The sequence below is a fragment of the Euprymna scolopes genome, chromosome 3, assembly GCF_053919585.1.
Source record: "Euprymna scolopes isolate OS-2025 chromosome 3, ASM5391958v1, whole genome shotgun sequence".
Taxonomy (NCBI): domain Eukaryota; kingdom Metazoa; phylum Mollusca; class Cephalopoda; order Sepiida; family Sepiolidae; genus Euprymna; species Euprymna scolopes.
The window spans coordinates 96100303-96120921 of record NC_136484.1 but is presented as its reverse complement, the minus strand read 5'-3'; the positions used below and the strand labels follow the sequence as shown (position 1 = coordinate 96120921).

The following is a 20619-nucleotide window of genomic DNA, read 5'->3' as shown; positions in this document are numbered from 1 at the left end:
ATATAGATTAAATAATCTACCTTCGTCACATATTTTGTTTATGTTCTAACATTCTTTTCGAAACATTTTAACATAAATAATTTCATCTGTAAATATTTATTTCGCTATGAAATATATGACATTCTAGGTTTAGAAATATTAATGACAATCACAATCATTGACCAGCATAACTTTCGGCATTGCCCGGCTAAAAAAGAAAAAGAATATGCAAAGTATGAAACAAGGATTACATTTTCCTGTGTTGTCATTTCTGTTAGTCAATGTGTCTATGCCAAACTTTGTAAAATTTCCAAAAATGCAAATAAGCATTAAATCTAGTCTTGTTTCTCAGCCATGAAATGATGTGAGATTTTCAAACAAAATCTTGTATTCACCACTAGATTTGAGAGCTAAACCACCTTTTGCCCAAGGGGATAACTCTGACCTGGAAACCAGTATCAAGAGAAAAGCTCTGCTCCAGACAATATATGCAATTCAAAAGCTTCTGAGAGATTTCTTTTAGAGAGAAGAATAAGTTACTTCCGAATATGTAATTTGTATGGAGACGATTGAAGAGGAAAGAGTTTAAACTGCTGATAAAAGCAAAACGCGTGGAAAAGCGATGCTATGGATAAATACATTAAATAAGCAGAACTTCTATCTATGAATGGCCATTGCTCTAATCAAAAGGATTTTAACTATGAGAATGAAATGGTTTACTGTAATAATTGTCAACTTGTGGGAAATGACTTCTTTCGTCGCTCACCCCGTTTTCCATGAATGGAAACATTTCGTTCTTTGATCACGTGTAACACAGTGCAGACGCGAGTATGGCAACTCTATGCGAATTTGGTACGAGATGACGTCACGATAAGAAAGAATGGAAAAGATTATATCAAAGAAGACGTGTATGTAGACCGGGATCACGTCAGACACAGAGAGCGGTATTCGACAGGTATGAAAGATGGTTTCGAGATATTCGACCCACGAGCGGAGATCGCGTCAGAGAAGGACAGTTAGACGCGTCACACACGATGGCTGAGGGCGACAGAAAAAGACCTGCAAATAAATGTCGGTTGTTTCACTATGGAAAAAAAAGAGAGATGAGTTATTCCTTATGTCCTTTGCGACAACGTGTTTGGTCCTTAGATGTTAAAACGTGGATCACGTTGCACACATGAATATATATACGATTAGACTAGAGATAAAGTAAAAGCATGGTCTTCATGAACACGTTCTATGAAAGCAGAAAGTCAGAGATGTATGTATAGTTTATTATTGGGGTCAGATGATGTGTAGTTTATTATTGGGGAATCAACTCAGTCAATTAGCATACTGACGTTTGTTTGAAATAGGATTGGATAAAATAAAATAAATAATACATAAATAATAATACACGCATAAAGTTATTTTGTCGATTTTTCTATGTCAGACCCAAACAGCAATCCATATGATATATAGATACTTGATTCAAAGTAGCCTATATTTAGTTTCTTCAACTACAAATTTAATAGCAAAACTTGAAATCTGCGAGCATGATTACATTTTATTTCACTTCAGTTAACTAGCATTATTAGATTTACGCTGTTATTTTTCCTTGTTTCTTTAAGGACCTATTTCAACACCGGTTGTATTAATCACTACACATAGAAGCAATTATGTAGTTAAATAAAAAGACTTTCCAAATTACGTTTCGAATTATAGATGATACACAAATATCAATAACCTTCTTTCTCATGACGTTCTTAAAATATACAGAACAAAAGATCCCCTACAATTCTTTCTCATGACGTTCTTAAAATATACAGAACAAAAGATCCCCTACAATTCTTTCTCATGACGTTCTTAAAATATACAGAACAAAAGATCCCCTACAATTCTTTCTCATGACGTTCTTAAAATATACAGAACAAAAGATCCCCTACAATTCTGTCTACAGCTTATTATTATTGAGTGTTTGTACATATAATCTTTTCATTGGTACAGATTATTTGTAATTTTCTTAAGTAGATTTATGTTATAAAATAATATGACCTTATTTCTCACATTTAAATAGTAAATAACACATTTCTAATCTTTGTATTTAAAAATAATTAAATAAGTTGATATCGGATAAACACCTCTGTTCCATACATTTTTCATGTTTCCATTTTAAGATATATGCACAAAATAAAACGTTTTGTTTTTATTGACGTATCTCGTTTATTTATTCAGCTAATTTTAACTTCTAATTACACCGTTTGCCAGCCCAGTTTCTATTAATCACTATTATAAACAATTGTATTAATCACTATTATAAACAATTGTATTAATCACTATTCTTATAAACAATTAAGAATCTGATAAAAAGACTTTCAAAATTACGTTTTCAAGGAAAATATAAAACACAAATATCAATAATCTTCTTTCCATAACGTTCTTTTGAATATACATACCAAACTGTCTCCTACAATTCTTTGTTATAACCTTTATTAACAGTTCTGCAGGTTTAATGTTGATTGTTCTTTTAATTATGACAGGTCAAAAGTCAGTGATAAAATCCAAGTGATTGACAATTTGCTTGACAAAGTTGATGCTCTGATTGTTGCTGGAGGAATGGCATTTACCTTTCTAAAGGTGATCAATAAAATGGAAGTAAGTAGTTCAAGAGAAAAATGTATTTATGCAATTGAATGTAATCCCACGCCCTAAAAAATCCATTGATGCAATCGATAAGAATCTTTTGTTTGTTTGTTTTGCAAGCAGCCATAAATATCCAACAGTATTTTATATCACCGTTTAGTGATAAAATCAGCCCACTTATAATCAACAGCTATGGGCCAGATCAAACAAATGTTAAATGCATTTGGTATTGCCGGGTACTTTGGTGACTGGCTTATTGATAATGATTCTGAATGGACTCACCGGACATTACTCCCCATATTTTTATCTATGGGATTATTTCAAACAAACCGTAGACTGCCACACTGAACATTCATCACATCACAGTCCAAAACGGACCAGTGTCAAAGTTATTGACAATTTTGCACATCATATCCATGTTTGCTTAAAATAAAAGTAAATCGCCTGAGAACAAAATATCATTTTAATCCTAGTAGGTCCAACATTTCAAACCTTGCTTCCCCTCTTTTATTCTTTATTAGTTTATTACTAATTGCCCGAAACACCCCAATCAATAGACCCTTCCAAGATGGACAATAAATAAGGGCATACTATTTTATGGTAAATTTAAGAACGTAGGAACCATAGTTTTGTAGGAGATGTGATTATTGGATTAACCAATCAGAAATCGTCTGTGGCACACACATCTCTGTTTTTATAGATATATAGATAGATTTATTACTAATTGCCCGAAACACCCCAATCAGGAAATGCTAATGGGGCTGCCCAAGCAAATCCCACTTTTCGGCCTTATGTTACACTTTCCTGTTCTAGTAATGAAGTAAATAATCAGCTTAGTGGTTCAATCAAGGTGGGATGCTGAAACATCGCCACAAACTATAGAAACCCAAGAAGAAGGTGATGGTGCTATAGAAGGGTATTATTCTGTTACTTGTATTAACCCTAACATGAAATAGGACTTCAAAGAATAATTATTAGGAAATTAGGGAGATTCACCAGAAACAGTCAACAGAAAGTACTAATTGCTCATCAGTTACCACTTTTCAAGTAATTTGGGCCCAGTGATATGCAGAGATCTGGTGATGCCCCAGGTAAACTTTTTGATTGATTGCATGCTACAAAACTTAAGTATAAGTCCTAGTACTGAGAAATATGAGAAATATAGTTCGAATATGAGTTGGATTTGGATGCCCAATGTTACTTCACCTCTTCCGCATCTACGTGACACTGCTCAGGGCACTTTAAAGTTCAATTTTTTCTCATTATGTTAGGGGCAGTAAAGAAACAATAATTCAACATTCTAAAGAATTATTTATTTCATAACTGCATGTATCTTAAAATATTTACTTGTTTATAAATAACATTTTTAATAGACTGAAGGAAACTGAAAAAAAAATAGCATGTTTGCATTATAAAATATCTACATAGACAAAAATGACAAGACTCCAATTAAAAAAGAAAAAAAAAATTATTTATTTTGATGTCATAAAATATAGGAACCTGTACCTTTACTGGTCGGCTGGTGTAATCGCAAAGTGCCGTGCAAAAAAAAAAGTTTGTTTTTTTTCTTTTTTAGATTAATTTCATAAATATTGAATTTAAAATTCTGCAGACATTAAAAAATAATTTATGTATCAACATATCTCTTATGCTAAACTCAATCAAAAAATATATGGTTTGAGATGATTCAATCATCGATTTTAGTGGACAAATTTATAAACATATTAATATAGTTTACATCAAAATATCTCCGATTTTGTACTCTCATATATATATATATATATATTGTAATCATATCTATCTTTTTATATAAATACATGTGTGTATATTTGCTTACATATTTTCTCAAGCCATTCTATAATATAGAATATATTCTATAATATAGAATATATTCTATAATGTAGAATAATCGTATATATATAATCCAGCCATTCTATAATATATATATATAACATAATAAGACATTCAATAATATATTATCAAGCCATTCTATAATATAGAATATATTCTATTTTATAGAATAATCGTATATATAATCCCGAATTCATAATGATCCATTTTCAGTTTAAGGTATATACTAGCATGGAGACCCGCCGATGATCAACGACTGTTTCACACTTTTTATGTTTTATTGTCAGGCAAATCTATGAAATCGATTAATTGCCTGCTCTAGTTGGGAACCCATCACAATGTACCGGGAGGAAGCCTCAGATGCCACCTCACAATGACTTAATCCATAAATATTATATTTAAAGAATCTACTATGAATTTCATACGATTATTTTTATATATAATTATTTTTATATATAATTATTTTTATATATAATGGCTTGAATTAAAGTTTAAAATGCAAAAGTCATGGTTCAATTGTGTTCTAAACAAAAACATTCATTTTGAATGTGTGCCTGTTATATCAAAGAACCTACTTGATTTCGTATATATATATATATATGTGTGTGTGTGTGTGTATTTGCTTTTGCTATTTTGGTAATAAAACTTCTCAAATGCACTTCTGATGTTAGTCTGTGTAAGGTGTTAACTTTGGTCAAAATTGCCTGTTCCTTATTTCATTGACTTCTTTTTTGATTATCGACACTTATCGAAGTCATTCTGATACAAAACCTATAAGCATTGCCAGATACATAAAGTACATGGCACCTGTTGTTGTAAAATTACGATACTTTTTCCAGAGGGGAGTTTCTGCGGCTACTTTATTAATACATTTATATATATATATATATATATATATATATATATATATATATATAAAACTACTTAATTTACTCACATAAAATTAGTATACGAAAGTATAAACTTATGTGTAAAACTTTAAGTATTTACTTCAAAAGTGCTCAATACGCAGGTAGAGCTAGTTAGTAAGTTATAAAATATATGTGCATAAGCCTGAAGAGTCCTAGAGTGGATGAAACACGGAATATTCAGTGTAGCTTAATCGCCATATATATTTTATAACTTACTATATATATATATATATATATATATAAGCTGTACCCGGCCACGCGTTGCTGTGGCTCAGTTTGTTTAAACGGAACAAAAAAAAGACAAAATGTATGTTTCTTATGTTTACGTTCTCAATATTTGTGGATTCGCAATATTTTGAAGTGTCCCATTTTTTGTGCAAATGTAGAGATTGTCTGATTCTCAGACTGTAGACACATAACATATACTTGTCCATGTGAGAAGCAATCAGGGTATAGTTGTAAGTCACACAAATGTAAAAATTGCCCATGTGCCTTGTTAATAGGTATTACAAGCGCTAAGCGAATTGTGAAGTGCATTACCTTAAATTAAAATGTTATATCTGTTTAAATCATTCAATGCACGTTCACTGCCCGTTCTTCTTGAGGTTGACAGAAGGAAAACATGAACGTTTAATTTTACTATAGACATGTATGTGAGCACGCACTGGAAAAGATTTTCCAGTGCGTGCTCACATAATCAGCTTAGTGGTTCATCGTTGTTGTTGTTTTTTTTTTTCAGGAAAATATGAATATTTATAGCATAAATAGATGAAAGTTTTTTTTCAAAAAACCTTAAATTTTTTTTTTTTTTTTTTTTTTAAGAAAATTGGCAGTAAACGTTTTTTTTTTTTTTTTGTAAACAGAATTTTTTTTATAAGAAACGATGAAAAATGGTTAGGTGAAATTACAGAAAAAGTTTTTCAAGAGAATTTACAAATTATTTTTGTCAATAGATGTTATAAGAATAAACAGAAAAATACCTCCATCATCCAAGGAATAATTAAAAAAACACATTTGTGTATACAAAAAACAAAAAACTGTCGATTTTATGTTCAAAACATTTGAACAATGCTCGGCTTCATCTGGTGATTGCCGGTCGAGCCCTAACAATAATTGGGTCAAATTCTGCGAGAGTACCATTCTTTTTAAGTTCGTTCTTTTTTTTTTTTTTTTTTTTTTTTTACAAATTTTTGAGCAGCTTGTTAGCGATTGCAAACTGGCAAATTTAACTAAAATGCAAAAAATTCAATATTTAACGATTTTTAAGGGGTGCTCAGTTTCTAATACAACGTTCTAGTAAATCGATCCCCCTTATTGAAAGACGAAACCAAAGTATTGCTCGTATAGGAGAGGCTCTTTTTGTTTGTTTCAATATTTCAGCAGATTATTATTGATTTTGACAGACATTATGCTCATATATCCTTTCCTTAAGGGAACGTCGTGTTTCATAAAAAATATTTTTCTCATAGTCATGACATGATATTGTATACATTTCAACATGTGAGGAAGATGTATCTTAATTTTTATATCTTTTTAGTATGTTTTATGCTTAGTAGGGTTGTATATACGGCATAATCATGTTGACACACCGGTTCTCGCCAGATCACCGAAATTAAGCAACTTTGAGCATGGTCAATACCAGATGAGTAACCTTTTCTGTATGTACTGCGAGATAAAATACTAGGTTGAGAAACTGGCACTGTCTATCTTTCTCTGGAGGGTAGATGGGACTCTCTTAAGTTGATGGCGTCACGATAAAAATACCCTTGATAGCCCTGGCGAAGCATCAAGTATTCAGCTACCGACAAGATTGAATTACACTACAAACTTGTGTAGTGAGTTCAATCTTGGCTACAGCCATGCTGGATGGAGGGTTGTAAATGGTTGGAGTAAAAATGTGTTTGTTGCTTTGAAGGGTAACGTTTTTTAATATGGATTGTGTGGTGTTGCAAAATTTTGTTTTCATCTTATGTTGAATGTTTCCCATTCAAAATAAACTAATAAATGGCATCTATAAACATGATACACTTAGTAGTAGAGCTTTAGGCTCCATACTCTGCAGTTCTGGTTATTATTTATTATCTGAATAATTTTTTGTTTTTTTATTTACTCCTTTTCATCCCAAACAAGGTAAGGGGTATTTGTTTGAGATCATGTCTAACAGGGAACTGTGGGGAGTTGAACAGCGAGATATCTGTTCCCATTACATTTTAACTTCTGCATGTTAGTACAGTCCGGAAAACAAGAAACAGGTTAGTAGTCCGAACGAGGAAACTATTCGAGTAAAAGGCTTTCAGCATCTAGGGGATCTCAACATGGAGGGGTGAGATTTTGCTGCTTGTCGGGTTAATCAGAAGCATGAACATCGAGGGAGCACATGTTCTATGAGTTCAATAACTTACATCACTCTAAATAAGCTAGAAATTCTGGCATCATAACAAACGGTAAAATCAGCAAAATATTTTCCTAATAGCCCCACATCTAACGCAGAAATATATACACTTGTATAGCAGGGACAGGGATACAAAACAATTTTGTTGGGCATTTTAGTGTTTTGTATTGCATTCATTGCTGATATATTTTCAAATGAATACAACACACATGCATGCACATTGTGAGTACTTTATCCATAATTCAATTGGATTCCATTTATGATTTTGTCATCATCAAATATTTTCATATATTTCAGATTGGCAAATCATTGTTTGATGAAAAAGGTTCAGCAATCGTCAATGGTTTAGTTGCAAAAGCCAAGCAAAATAATGTCAAATTACTCCTGCCCATAGATTTCATCACTGCGCCAAGCATTTGCCAAAACACTGACACTGGCACCGCCACAGTCTGCTCAGGAATTCCACCGGATTCTATGGTAAGAGATCTCTTTATCATCTCAAATCAAGAAACAAGATCCTTAATGTTTTCATTTCATATGTGAGTGGAGGGTTAGTATATATGAGTATTGCAATGTTGCAAATTTTAATCAATTCGATTTAATTATTTTTCAAATATAATTATACCTGCTTGGTATGTTTTGCAGGGAGTCCAACTTTCTTTTCTCTAGCATATGTAAATATTGGGGACAACTTATGAATTGAGAGAAATGCTAAATCAAATATTTTTCAATCGTAGCCATAATAATTTTTTTCCATAATAATGGGGAAAATTTGAAATCTTTGACAGTGCCCAGTACATTTCTTTGCTAAGCGAAAATTCAGACTCTGTTTACCATTTGATTATGAGTAAAGTGTAGCATCTGTTTTGATACTATAATTCATTTATTCTAATCATTAACAATAAATAGGTGAAACACAAGAGAGGGATATAATCACACTAAACTGGACCAAAACATTTCTGTCCGTTCATTCAACGATATTCGTTTGGTAAAATGAGGTGATAGGGTTTATGGCAGAGTGATAATGGTCTACAACTTAGAGGGTACAATATTATCGCCGTCGATAGATGAAAAAAAAATGGCAATCAACGAGAAATCCTTTTAGCGTCTTTTTAGAAAATTTAAATTTTCGTCCTACTCCAGAATTACATTTTTTACAAAACTTTTCTTATTTTGTTTTAGCTGGGAATGGAGCATTCTAACAGATTCCAAACATATGTGTATATGTATATATATGTATATTATGGTGTTCAATAGTTGTTGTTCGATCATATTCTCCTCAAGTGCTTTTTTACACCCGATCGTCGTCAGGAGTGGTTGTTGTTGCTGTCATTCTTTTCTTCATTGAGGTTTGCTGTATTTATAGTTAATTCTATTTTTTTATTGGTTATCAATGTGGATGTAGGATGTGTGGGTGCGAATTATTTATTTTTAATTTTGATTTTCTTATTTTATATATATTTTATTTTATATTTTATTTATTTAAATTTTAAAATAGAACTATAAATGCACTCTATAATCTTTGTATATATTCTTCCCAACTCTCTCTCTCTCTATTGCTCGCTAGCTTTCTGTTTCTGCTGAAAAATAAACATAAACTTTCTATGGCGTCAGCGTTATCTACACCAGTTGTTTTTCTTTTCTCACTTTTCTTTTTCTTATTTTGTTCTAGTTGGGGATGGATCATCCTACCAGATTTCAGACATTCACTCACTCATACATTACAACGATCTTTTTAAGATTCTAACCCTCTCTTTAAGTGCAATTGTCGAACTCAGAAATGTTTCTGTCGAACTAGGGAATTTGGACGGAATTTCAAGCGGAACCCTTTATTTACTTCACGGGGGTAGCGTGCTCTTGTTCTGTCAGCCATGGCTGGATAGATGTCCTAAGTAATTCACTGAGGATTGAACCTTCAACCTCCAGGAGAATATCACTTTTACAATTGATTTTTCCTAATACCCTAACCACTGCGCCACGGGTCCTTGCGGAAATTCTAGTACGAATTTTAGGAGCCTTAAACCTACTTTTTATTTCTAGTTGTAAATATCATCATTTTATTTACTATATATTAATGTATATCTATTTCTATAGTTATTACTTGTATATATTAATGTTTTTACTTATTACTTGTATATTATCTATTGTTTATAATTACTGGTTCCCATATTGTATTAAATTCTAGGTCTACTTAGCAGTAGAACTGGTATATTTCTTGTTGATATAATCAACGCAATCATCGGCAAATCTACATCAAACATCAAGAACTCAGCTCACTTCGTGGAAGTAATAAAAAAATGCTCCCATTCATTCCAACCAGATGGTGAGTCTAGATGTAGTGAGTCTGTTCACGAAAGTACCCACTGATGAGACTCTGACAGTGGAACGGTATAAGCTGACATCGAATGCCTCACTGAAAGATCGCACTTGCATCCCAATTGACAATATAATGGAGATGTTGACCTTCTGTGTAGAAACTACATACTTCGTGATGGGATCTGATATATATCGGCAGGAAGAAGGTCTGGCGATGGAATCACCATTGTCCCCGGGACTGGCCAATGCATACACGGAATACTTTGAAGAAATGGCATTAGGATCAACACCACTAAAGCCAACAATGTGGTTGCGATATGTAGATGGCACATTCATACTCTGGTCCCATCAGGAAGATGTTCAGACGTTACTAGACTATGTGAACTCGATCCGTCCAACAATGAAAAAAGAAAATAACAATAAGTTATCATTCCTAGATGTGCTGATAACTTGCACACGTCAGGGGTTTGTCATCTGTATACCGAAAGCCAAATTTCACTGGACAGTATCTAAACTACAACTCCCACCATCCATATAATGTAAAGAAAGGAATCGTCCGTTGCCTACAACACCGAGCAAAAGCAATATGCAGTGACATCAGTGCATATCAAGAGAAGATGGACAGTTTAAGAGAAAACCTCCACCATCCAGAGAGCATGACATCAGCTCCAAGAAATCTGGACCAAACACAAAAGAACACAACTCAAAAACTCACCACAGTTTGTATACCATATATGAAGGGCTTGTCTGAAAAACTTCAATGAATATGTAATCTATATGGCATCAGGGCAGTATTCATGAGTGATTCAACTCTCTGGAAACAGCTTATGAGAGTCAAGCCCCTTACAGAAAAAAGTCTTGACTAAGAACTGTGTATATGAAATCCCATGTAAATGTGGAAAACTATACAGAGGTGAAAGGTGTCATCCGTTGAAAGTTCCGAATTTAGGAACTTTAGGAAATGTGAAGTAACCACTTTGTTACTAATACCTGGAGTTGTAGAATTTGTTCGGATCCATTTATGAGTTGGTTGTATTCTTTATCATTGGGGGGGGGAGAGGATGATTTTACTCTTTATCAACTTTGGACGTCCAAAGAATTTGATTGCAGTCGGACATGATTCTCAGTATAACTTGCCATCTTTGCATGGCCTTTTCTGGTAGTAGTCGTATAGACTCTGCAGACATCATCAACAAATTTAGTTATGTATACATTGCACATGTCTCTTTCTGTCTCAGCTGTGACATGATAGGCCTTGAACACACTTTGCTAATAAATGCTGAAACATATCCTCCCAAGCTTTTTCTACTTTATTTTCATCACCTATCCTATTTTCCAACCCCATAAAGTAATCAAATTTAATTCTTTACCCTTAACCCTCCTGGGTCTGACACGAAAATGTAGCCAATGAAGAGGTCCCAATTTTAGAGTCTTACAGAGTAAGGAGTGACCCCCTTATTTACTACTATTTCTGACGTCTAGATAACCTGTGTTCTATGGAGATGAGAGAAGAAAAAGTTTTGCTAGTTCGTGTGTGATGGATAAGAAGTGAGAAAGGTACACAACCACTTTCCCAATTTGATTCACTTGAAGAGAAACTTACAAATGGTTGCTAAGGAGTGATAACGAAATGGATGTTGATTTAGTGTAAAATAAATGTAAGATATTGTTGCAATATTTTTGATATAATCAGAGATTATGATTAAAGAAAATTAGAAGGCTCTACTAATAGACTAGCGTTAGAAACTGACCAATGAAATCGAGCCACGTTCTACTAGCAACCAACCAGAAACTGGAATCGCTCCATGAAAATATTGGATCTTTTAGAACTCCTGCACATAATTTTTTGTGTCCATACGAGAAAAATCTTTGCTTTTTTGTCTGCAAATTTTCAAGTTTTAAGATTTATACAGATCAGCTATCCACCAAAAACTCTTTTTCATCTCCAGGTAAATGAGCATATTTCATTAACAAAGGATGATGAGAAAAAGAGGTTGTATAAATATATGACAAATATCATAAATTTAAGAGAAATATAATACAGACAAATATCATAAATGTAAGAGAAATATAATATAGACAAATATCATAAATATAAGAGAAATATAATACAGACAAATATCATAAATGTAAGAGAAATATAATACAGACAAATATCATAAATGTAAGAGAAATATAATACAGACAAATATCATAAATGTAAGAGAAATATAATACAGACAAATATCATAAATGTCATAGAAATATAATACAGACAAATATCATAAATGTAAGAGAAATATAATATAGACAAATATCATAAATGTAAGAGAAATATAATATAGACAAATATCATAAATGTAAGAGAAATATAATATAGACAAATATCATAAATGTAAGAGAAATATAATACAAATATCATAAATGTAAGAGAAATATAATACAAATATCATAAATGTAAGAGAAATATAATACAAATATCATAAATGTAAGAGAAATATAATATATTAAAACCCTCCGAGCTTATACAGTTTGTTGCAGATCACACAATATTATTGATATGAATTAATTAAATCATATTTCCTTTTTATAAACGTAAAACGCAAATGCAGACCCCACAATATTATTAGTAATAATCTAAAACAATATATAGTTGACGTATATTTTTAGATTTCTTTTCATGCATTAAAAAATGCCTAGTCACAAGAATAAATTTAACGGTCTGTTGGCTAAGATCGAAGCGTGGTATCGATTCTCCACAACGTTTGTGCCACTTGTTTTCATGTAATTCTCTCCCTTTAAAAAGTTCAAAATGTGGGCATATAAACATACAAACAGAAAAGGTGTCGCTTATAATATAAGTCGATACACACCTATTTACTTTATATTGTGTACATTTATAATTGCTGTACGTTTGTTATTCATTCAGCTTTCATTCAGTTTGTTATATTGATACAAACATTCACCACAATATAATAAATATATAAACTTGAATAAACTTCATAAAAGAATACAAATCCTTTAGATAGAAACAACAACAACAATAATAATTTCAATAATAATAATAATAATATGTATATATTAAAATAAAAGAAGTATGTAATGTTATCAGTCTGCCAATTCCTTTTAAAAAGAAAGTGTGACATATCAAAAGATTGTGTATTGATTATAGAATATAACAAACCAATCAGTTTGATTTTCTTTTTTAATTAGCAGATGTTTCCAAAATACACTGTCTGCTGGCTGCAAATCTGGAACAATGTCTATGGAATTGGTGTGATTGAAATTCTAAAAGTACAAAGCAAATAAACTTTTCATACTTTGAATTATTTGTTTCCCGCAAAAAGAAATCACCAGACAAACAAACAATCCGATGGCGGCACTTTTTTTTTTCTTATATCAAAGTTTCGATTTGTTTATTTTAGCTTCTCGTTCGTTTTCCGTTTTTCTTTTTTTTTTTTTTTGTGTGTGTTTATGTTTTGAACAATTTAAAAACCATTCAGTGACAGGTGTTAACGAGTTTAAAAAGAACAGGTTGTTTCAGAACTGTTGGCAAAATTTTTTCAGGAAGCAAAAGTCTTCTGCTCCGCAAGAATAATGGCCACTTCCATAATCAGAAGACAAATTGCACAAAACTATGAGCAGATGTTGATGTGTATGAGCAGGTGATTATGGATACTATGAAATTGGAAAGCCGAGTTCAAATTTCGTCAAATTTCTTATGCGCATAAAAACTTTTGGGAAGGTAAAAATATACATATATCTTCTGCTTGTAAAATGTCAATTTGAAACACATTTCACCATTAATCAATTTCCTTTCACATAATTTTCTAATATACGACTATGTTTTTATTATATTTATTATATACAAAGGTTTCATTATTCATTTTGACTGTCATACTTTTTAATGATACAAGGGGCCTTTTTTCATTATTCATGCAGTATAAGTTCTGGTTATGTGTGAAATTGGAAAGCCACATTCAAATTTGCTCAGATTCATAAGAATACTCTTATGAAATACCCTCTCCCGCTTATACAACATTAATATAAACACGTTTTGACATTAATCCGTCTTCTGATGGAAAATTTTCTATGCTAATAGATTTTTTTCCTTGGGCTGTTTGCCTTTGGAACCCGCCCTCACCGATTGTTTCCTTTATTAAAATGCAGAATTTTAAATGTAATATGAACAAACATCTTGTTAAACTCACCGCCTAGAATGATCTTATAAATCTGTAGCCCCTCAGGTTTAAGTGGCAATGTGCCTTATTTTGCTAAAATAAGCTAAAATAAAAACCTATCTGTTTTGACTGGTAAGTTACATATTTTCTCTTTTAATGCATGCACTAATATTTCTGTTACATTTTACAAACGATATATTATTTATCATGAAATTTATTAACCCGAAGGAAGAACGAAAGAGATAATATGCTAAAATTAAATTATAAATGATAAGACCAAAAGCTTTTATAATTTATAATAGTAATTAAGAATAGACAATAGTGATAAAAATAATTATTAATAATAATAATACTTCAAATAAATTATGAAATAAAAACATTATTGCAATCCTAGTATAAGTCATATATAATTACTAATATTTTGTAATTTTAATATTTTATGGAAAATGTTAATAATAATAATGAATGCATTATAGCAATAATTAATTATTAATTGAAATCAAAATAAATAATATATTACAGTTTTAGTAGAAATACTACTTTTAAGACTACTGTTAAATCTAAAAATTTGTGATAAAATTGTAATAAATAACAATAGTTGCAATAATAAATTTGTTAATATAGTATTAATATTTAATGCCACTAAATAAATAAAATTTCTAATTATAATGAAAAAGTAATAACATTGATGTTAATTATTAAAATCAGTTGAAATTCAAATATGTTCATAAATAACTAATGGATAAGTTTTAAAAAATCGACGTTTTGTTTTTATTAGCCAATAATAAAATTGTAGATAATAATAATAATAATAATAATAATAATAATATGAGATTACGAAGACGCACTAAGCTTTTATTTTGAATCGGTAGTTATAGTTGTTTCGAATTTTGATCATGAAGAAAAAAATGTCATGAATAATAATGGTCACCAACTCCTAGAAACTATTGTATTGAGGGAATTTATTTAAAAAAAAAAAAAAAAAGAAAAGCAAACATCTAGACAATATCATTATGTAAGATATTATGGACTATTCAGAAGAACTGAGGCATCTTGACCAGAAGACTAGGAAACTAATGATTATATGTCTGTACTCATGGGATGATATTGATATTGATTATATGTCTGTACTCATGGGATGATATTGATGAATAGGAAAGAAGTGGGAATAAGACTGTAAGTATAAAAGACTGTGTGAATAACAGAAAAATGAATGGGGAAAATACATAGCCTAGAAATGCATGGCAGAGATAAGTAATATCACTGCAATCAGAGACAACGTGAAAAAGAACAATACAGGAAAAAGATGAAGAAAGAACAGTGTGAAGAGAAACAGCTACATAAGAATGAAAAGTGAAAAGTCTTATGAAAACACCGTGACATGATTACGGAAAAGGCAATTAAACAGAGAAACAGGATCACTACTAAAAGCTGCACAAAGCATTCTGAGTAGAACTAATTATATCAAAATTCAGAAAAATGAAGACTCTGTGGAAAAAGAGACGAAGCATTAAATCTTAGTTGGAAGGAAAAAATTAAACTAATACATAATTTTTAAAAAATAAACGTTTTGTTTTATTAGCTAATAATAAAATTGTAGATAATAATAATAATAATTGCATTGAACAGATACCACAATACTTAGTTTGCTGCACCTTATCATAACAAAGGTTCATACGAAATTTTAGGTCGATCGGATTAATAGTTTCTGAGAAAAAATGAACAAAACAAAGAGAAATATAATATAGACAAGACCCTTCGAGCTTATACTTATATTCTTGGGACCGAATTGATTTTTTTCAATAAAAGTTTTAAAATGATACTGTAGTGTTGTTTTCTTTAGGGCGTCAAATTTATCATTCCACCCTGTATAATGCCAATAATTGTCAAAGCGCTAGGAACAATCCTGAAAAAAACTGGAATAAAACAGGAGAAATTGGAATTAAAAAAAGACTGGAACTATACTATGGACAATAATAATAAAAACAGCTGAAATTTTGAGGAAAATTCTCAAATGTAGAAACCAATCCTTGTAAACTGCAATGCTAACGAGTTATATGAAAATTTCAAAAACATGTAAATCACAAAGACGAACAACGAGAAACCAATGGTAAGCGGTTGTTGTGATAGTGTAAAATCATTTGTAATGATTGTCAAAAAAGATGGAGAGTACTGAATATCTGAGTGAGCTGATGACGATTTAAGGCTTAGATCTTTGAGCTGAGTTGGTGAATAATAACAGTAATAATCAAAAATATCTTAAATAAAAATATAGAAATATTAGCATATCGGAAGTAGGATAAGATCAGCACCACAAATAATATGGAGGAATGGTGGTAATATACGAGTGCTGAATGGAAAAAATCTTTTGCATTTATTCATTTACATATTACAAGCATGAAAAGTTTACATATTACGAACATGAAAAGTAATATGGTTAAACTTCAACATGGAAAAGTAAAGTACTAGTTGTTAAAACTGGAAAAGAAAAGGACAGCATATTATAGTAAAAAATATAATAAATTTATAACTTAAGATATTGCAGCATTAAAAATTGATTATATAATGTTAAATAGAATTTAAAATGAAAAAATTCTTAATGCTGCAATATTTTAAGTTATAAATTTATAATATTTTTACTAGAATATTTTGTCCTTTTCTTTTCCAGTTTTAACAACTAGTTCTTCACTTTTTTATGTTTAAGCTTAACCATGTTACTTTTCATGCTCGCATTTTTCTATTGTAATCTATGATTTTTCTAAGCTTCCAATAAATTTACTCGTTCTTTGTTTGATTTCAATCTTATTTTTTGCCCTCATAAACACAACATACACATATGTAATAATGTATGGCACTTGTCTGCTGTCAATAAAATCTCAATTGTCTCCCTTTCATTCTTTCATTCTGTTTGTTTCACTTGTTAATTCTCTTTTCGCGACAGCAGGGAATTAGTAGCAACACTTGTCGCTGAAGTGATGTTATTGCTATTTATGATTTTGAACACCACTAAATTCATAACTCTTGTTTTACTGAACGAAAATCTATAAACTGTAATAATTGTTTGAAATTTGGTCGAAAAATGAGTGAGCGGTGAAGCTTTAAAGCAGTTCTAAATGACTAAAACTGCCATGGTAGCATTTGAATGATAAAGCTCTTAGTATTGTTGTGGTGCGTGTGCTTTCATGATCTATCGACACATTGAAAAGTGACTTGAGTTTGCTGTTTCAATGTTTTGTGCACAATTTGCGAATGAGCATCTATCACATATCTCATGCAAGTAAGTAATGACCACAGACTGAAAGTAGTTGCGAGTCTATTTATCCGCTGCCATAGCAAGTGTTCAACTGAGTTTCAATCTATTGTCCCTCCTGTAAAACATTGACAACACTTGACTAACTACAACCACACACACTGATTAATAACTGGATGTGTTGAAGAGTGCCAGCACCCTCAAAATGCATCCCTGGATTGCCACGAATAACTGGGACATTTAAATATTAAATATAGAAATATAACAGTACATAGTAGGTATTAAATATAGAAATACTACTATTTTATTACTATAAAATACTTTTTTATTAGAACTTATTCTAATGCTAATAATACATGAAAACACTTTTTTTTGTCATTTAAGGGCTTAGATATTGGAGCTGAGTCGGTGAAGATGTTTAGCAAGGAGATCCGTAAATCAAGAACTATCACTTGGAATGGGTAAGTTATATGATTCTTAGCTAACAGATTCAACAGTTTGATAGTCACAGAATTGGGTACATCTGCAGTTTGTGGGACATGCTATTTTTTAGATAGGATTTTCAAATTAAATTCAATCTTTAGAGGATGTTTTGTTTTGTAAAATGTTAAGTGAAAGTACAAAATAGTTAACATGTTAAGAATAAGTTTCCAAGTAATATATAAAATTATTTCAAGACGGTCTGCAAACTGCAGAAGTAACCACACTTGATACACTCGGCATTGGTTTCCTCGATATTTTGCTTATCAGAATTCTTTCTAGAAAGGCCTCTGAAGGACCACATGATGTTGCTAAAATCCTAAGTGAAAGTGATTTTTGTGGAACGAACTGGATTCAAACATGTGTCGTTAACCATTAGACAACTTGGTAAAGCATGGTATGGAAGATGTTTGATCAAGCTCCAATCCTTGAAAGACATTCACATCTTTGTAAGACATTTCCATGAACAGCTTTTCAAGAACTTCCAACCTTTACCACCCAACTAAAAGGTTATCATTTAATTTAGTTTTATGCTGTAAGAGAATAACACATTTGTAGTAATTTTATTTTTTTTTTTTCAATTAGAAGAATAAGTTTAGTCTATTTAAATTTAAAGAAAAAAATAATTTTATCAACTTGATAAAATCTTAACGTTTCTGAGATAAGGATTGATTATTTGTATTATTTGGATGCGGCTAGACAACTAGGTATAGATATAGACAATTAGATATAGAAATATATTTCTATATCTTAAGATGTACTTACTGCCTAGAAATCTGTTCTCATGTTATAGTCTGCTTTTGCTGCAAATTATAACATGGCCGTCTTCAAATTCAATGCCAATACATATTTGTCAAAAATCCATTTCCTTTAGTAATCAAACTTCGTATATTGCATTAATCATATTCAATCCTCTCATAATATCCTTTATACACACACACACACACACACACATATATATATACATATATACATTAACTATCTTATCCTATAATGACTTTTGTCTTTCTTATTTCCCTTAAATCTTATGTTTTTCTTTTTCTGATTCTATCAGTTTGGTGCATAAATAATGTCGTTTTTGATGTTCAACTATATATATATAACAAAAACAAATAAAAACATCTACATAAAAACGCGATACATTCAGTCGTCGGGCGAGTTGGTCCCGCGGTAGAGGTTTAGGCTTCTTATCATGGGGTCCTGATTTCGAATCTCGCTAGATTCAGCCACTCTGATGAGTCGTAGACGACGAAACACGTGTCAGTGGATAATTATATTTTAAAAATAATATGTATATGCCGCTTCCCATTTAGGGGGTACCAAATTGGTCAAAAGGAAAATTATTCCTAACTCGCATTTAGGTAAAAATGCACTTTCGTATAAATAATTGAATTCTTTCAATGAGTATCGCTAATAAAAACATATATATATATATATATATATATATATATATATATATATATGACATTATTTTTGCACCAAACTAATATTCGTTTAATTCACATCCTAAGCAAGCGCTCGTACTGACACCTTTCGATGTGGTTGCTCTAACTGAACTAGCTGGCACACTCTTATGGCAGTGACTCATTAGTTTTTTGGAAGACATGTTTATAGATCCGAAAATAATTATTATGAACCGGATGTAAATGTCAGTGTGGCTGGTAGAAATTATCCCTCTTCAACTATGATGAAGATATATTTAAAACTAGATTTAAATTAAAGATTATCATTTAGTTTGGTTTCATGTTGTATGAGAATAAGAATATCATTTGTAGTCAGCAGTTTTTGTAATTCGCAGAATATTTTAGTCTATTTCTAAAGAAAATAATTTTATAAATTTGATATCTAACGTTTCTGAATTGTTTTTTAGATAAGGATTGATTATTCGTATTATTTGGATTCTTCAGTTGTCAGGTGGGTGAACAAGTAGATATTAGATGTAGAAATATCTTCTTCAGGTGTATCTTGTTGAAACGTTGTGAATAGCAGTCCGAAGAATCCACATGATACGGATAATTAATCCTCATCTAAAAATTTCAGAAACTGAATGGACTCAATTTAATCCCAAAATGGAAAAAAAAAACCCTGAGTCTGTGACGTAGTGGATAGGGTGCTTGGTCATCATCATTGTCATATTGTATGAATTCCAAGATTCTATTGGTATCCTGGATATTTTCTTAGTCAGAATTCTTTCTAGAAAGGCACCAGAGGACCACATTAAAGTTGCCAACATCCTAAGTGAAAGTGATTTTTGTGGAATGATCTGGATTCAAACATGTGTCGTTAACCATTATACCACTTGGTACTTGGTAAAATTCAGTTGTAAAGTTTCACTCTTTTGAAAGTTTAAAGGTTCAGTCCTCAGGGCAGACAGCAATCAAAATACAACTGCAAATTGCTTAGCAGGTAGAACAAGAGCTTGCTTCTCCTATAGATTAAATAAAAGGTTCCGTTCAGTTCTACAAGATACACCTGAAGAAGGTCGGAGGTTACATCGACCAAAACGTTGTGAAATATGAAAATATGATGAAATCCGTAGTCTGAAAATTCCGAATAATACGGACGATAACATCAATTTACTTTTTGTTTCATTTTACTTCAGTCTAAGTTCTGATGCTGACGCTTGATCACAATCTGAAATATATATTTAAATATTCC

General features: G+C 31.2%; 1 protein-coding gene across 1 annotated transcript in view; it reads left to right on the top strand.

The window, feature by feature from the left end:
• LOC145257765 (phosphoglycerate kinase 2-like) overlaps positions 1 to 20619 on the top strand; it is a 600882-nt gene that overhangs the window by 429411 nt on the left and 150852 nt on the right. Inside the window, exons 7-8 of the mRNA XM_080115684.1 lie at positions 2499 to 2613; positions 8053 to 8232. Of these exons, the coding sequence (XP_079971810.1) occupies positions 2499 to 2613; positions 8053 to 8232 (295 nt within the window). The remainder of the gene's footprint in view (positions 1 to 2498; positions 2614 to 8052; positions 8233 to 20619) is intronic.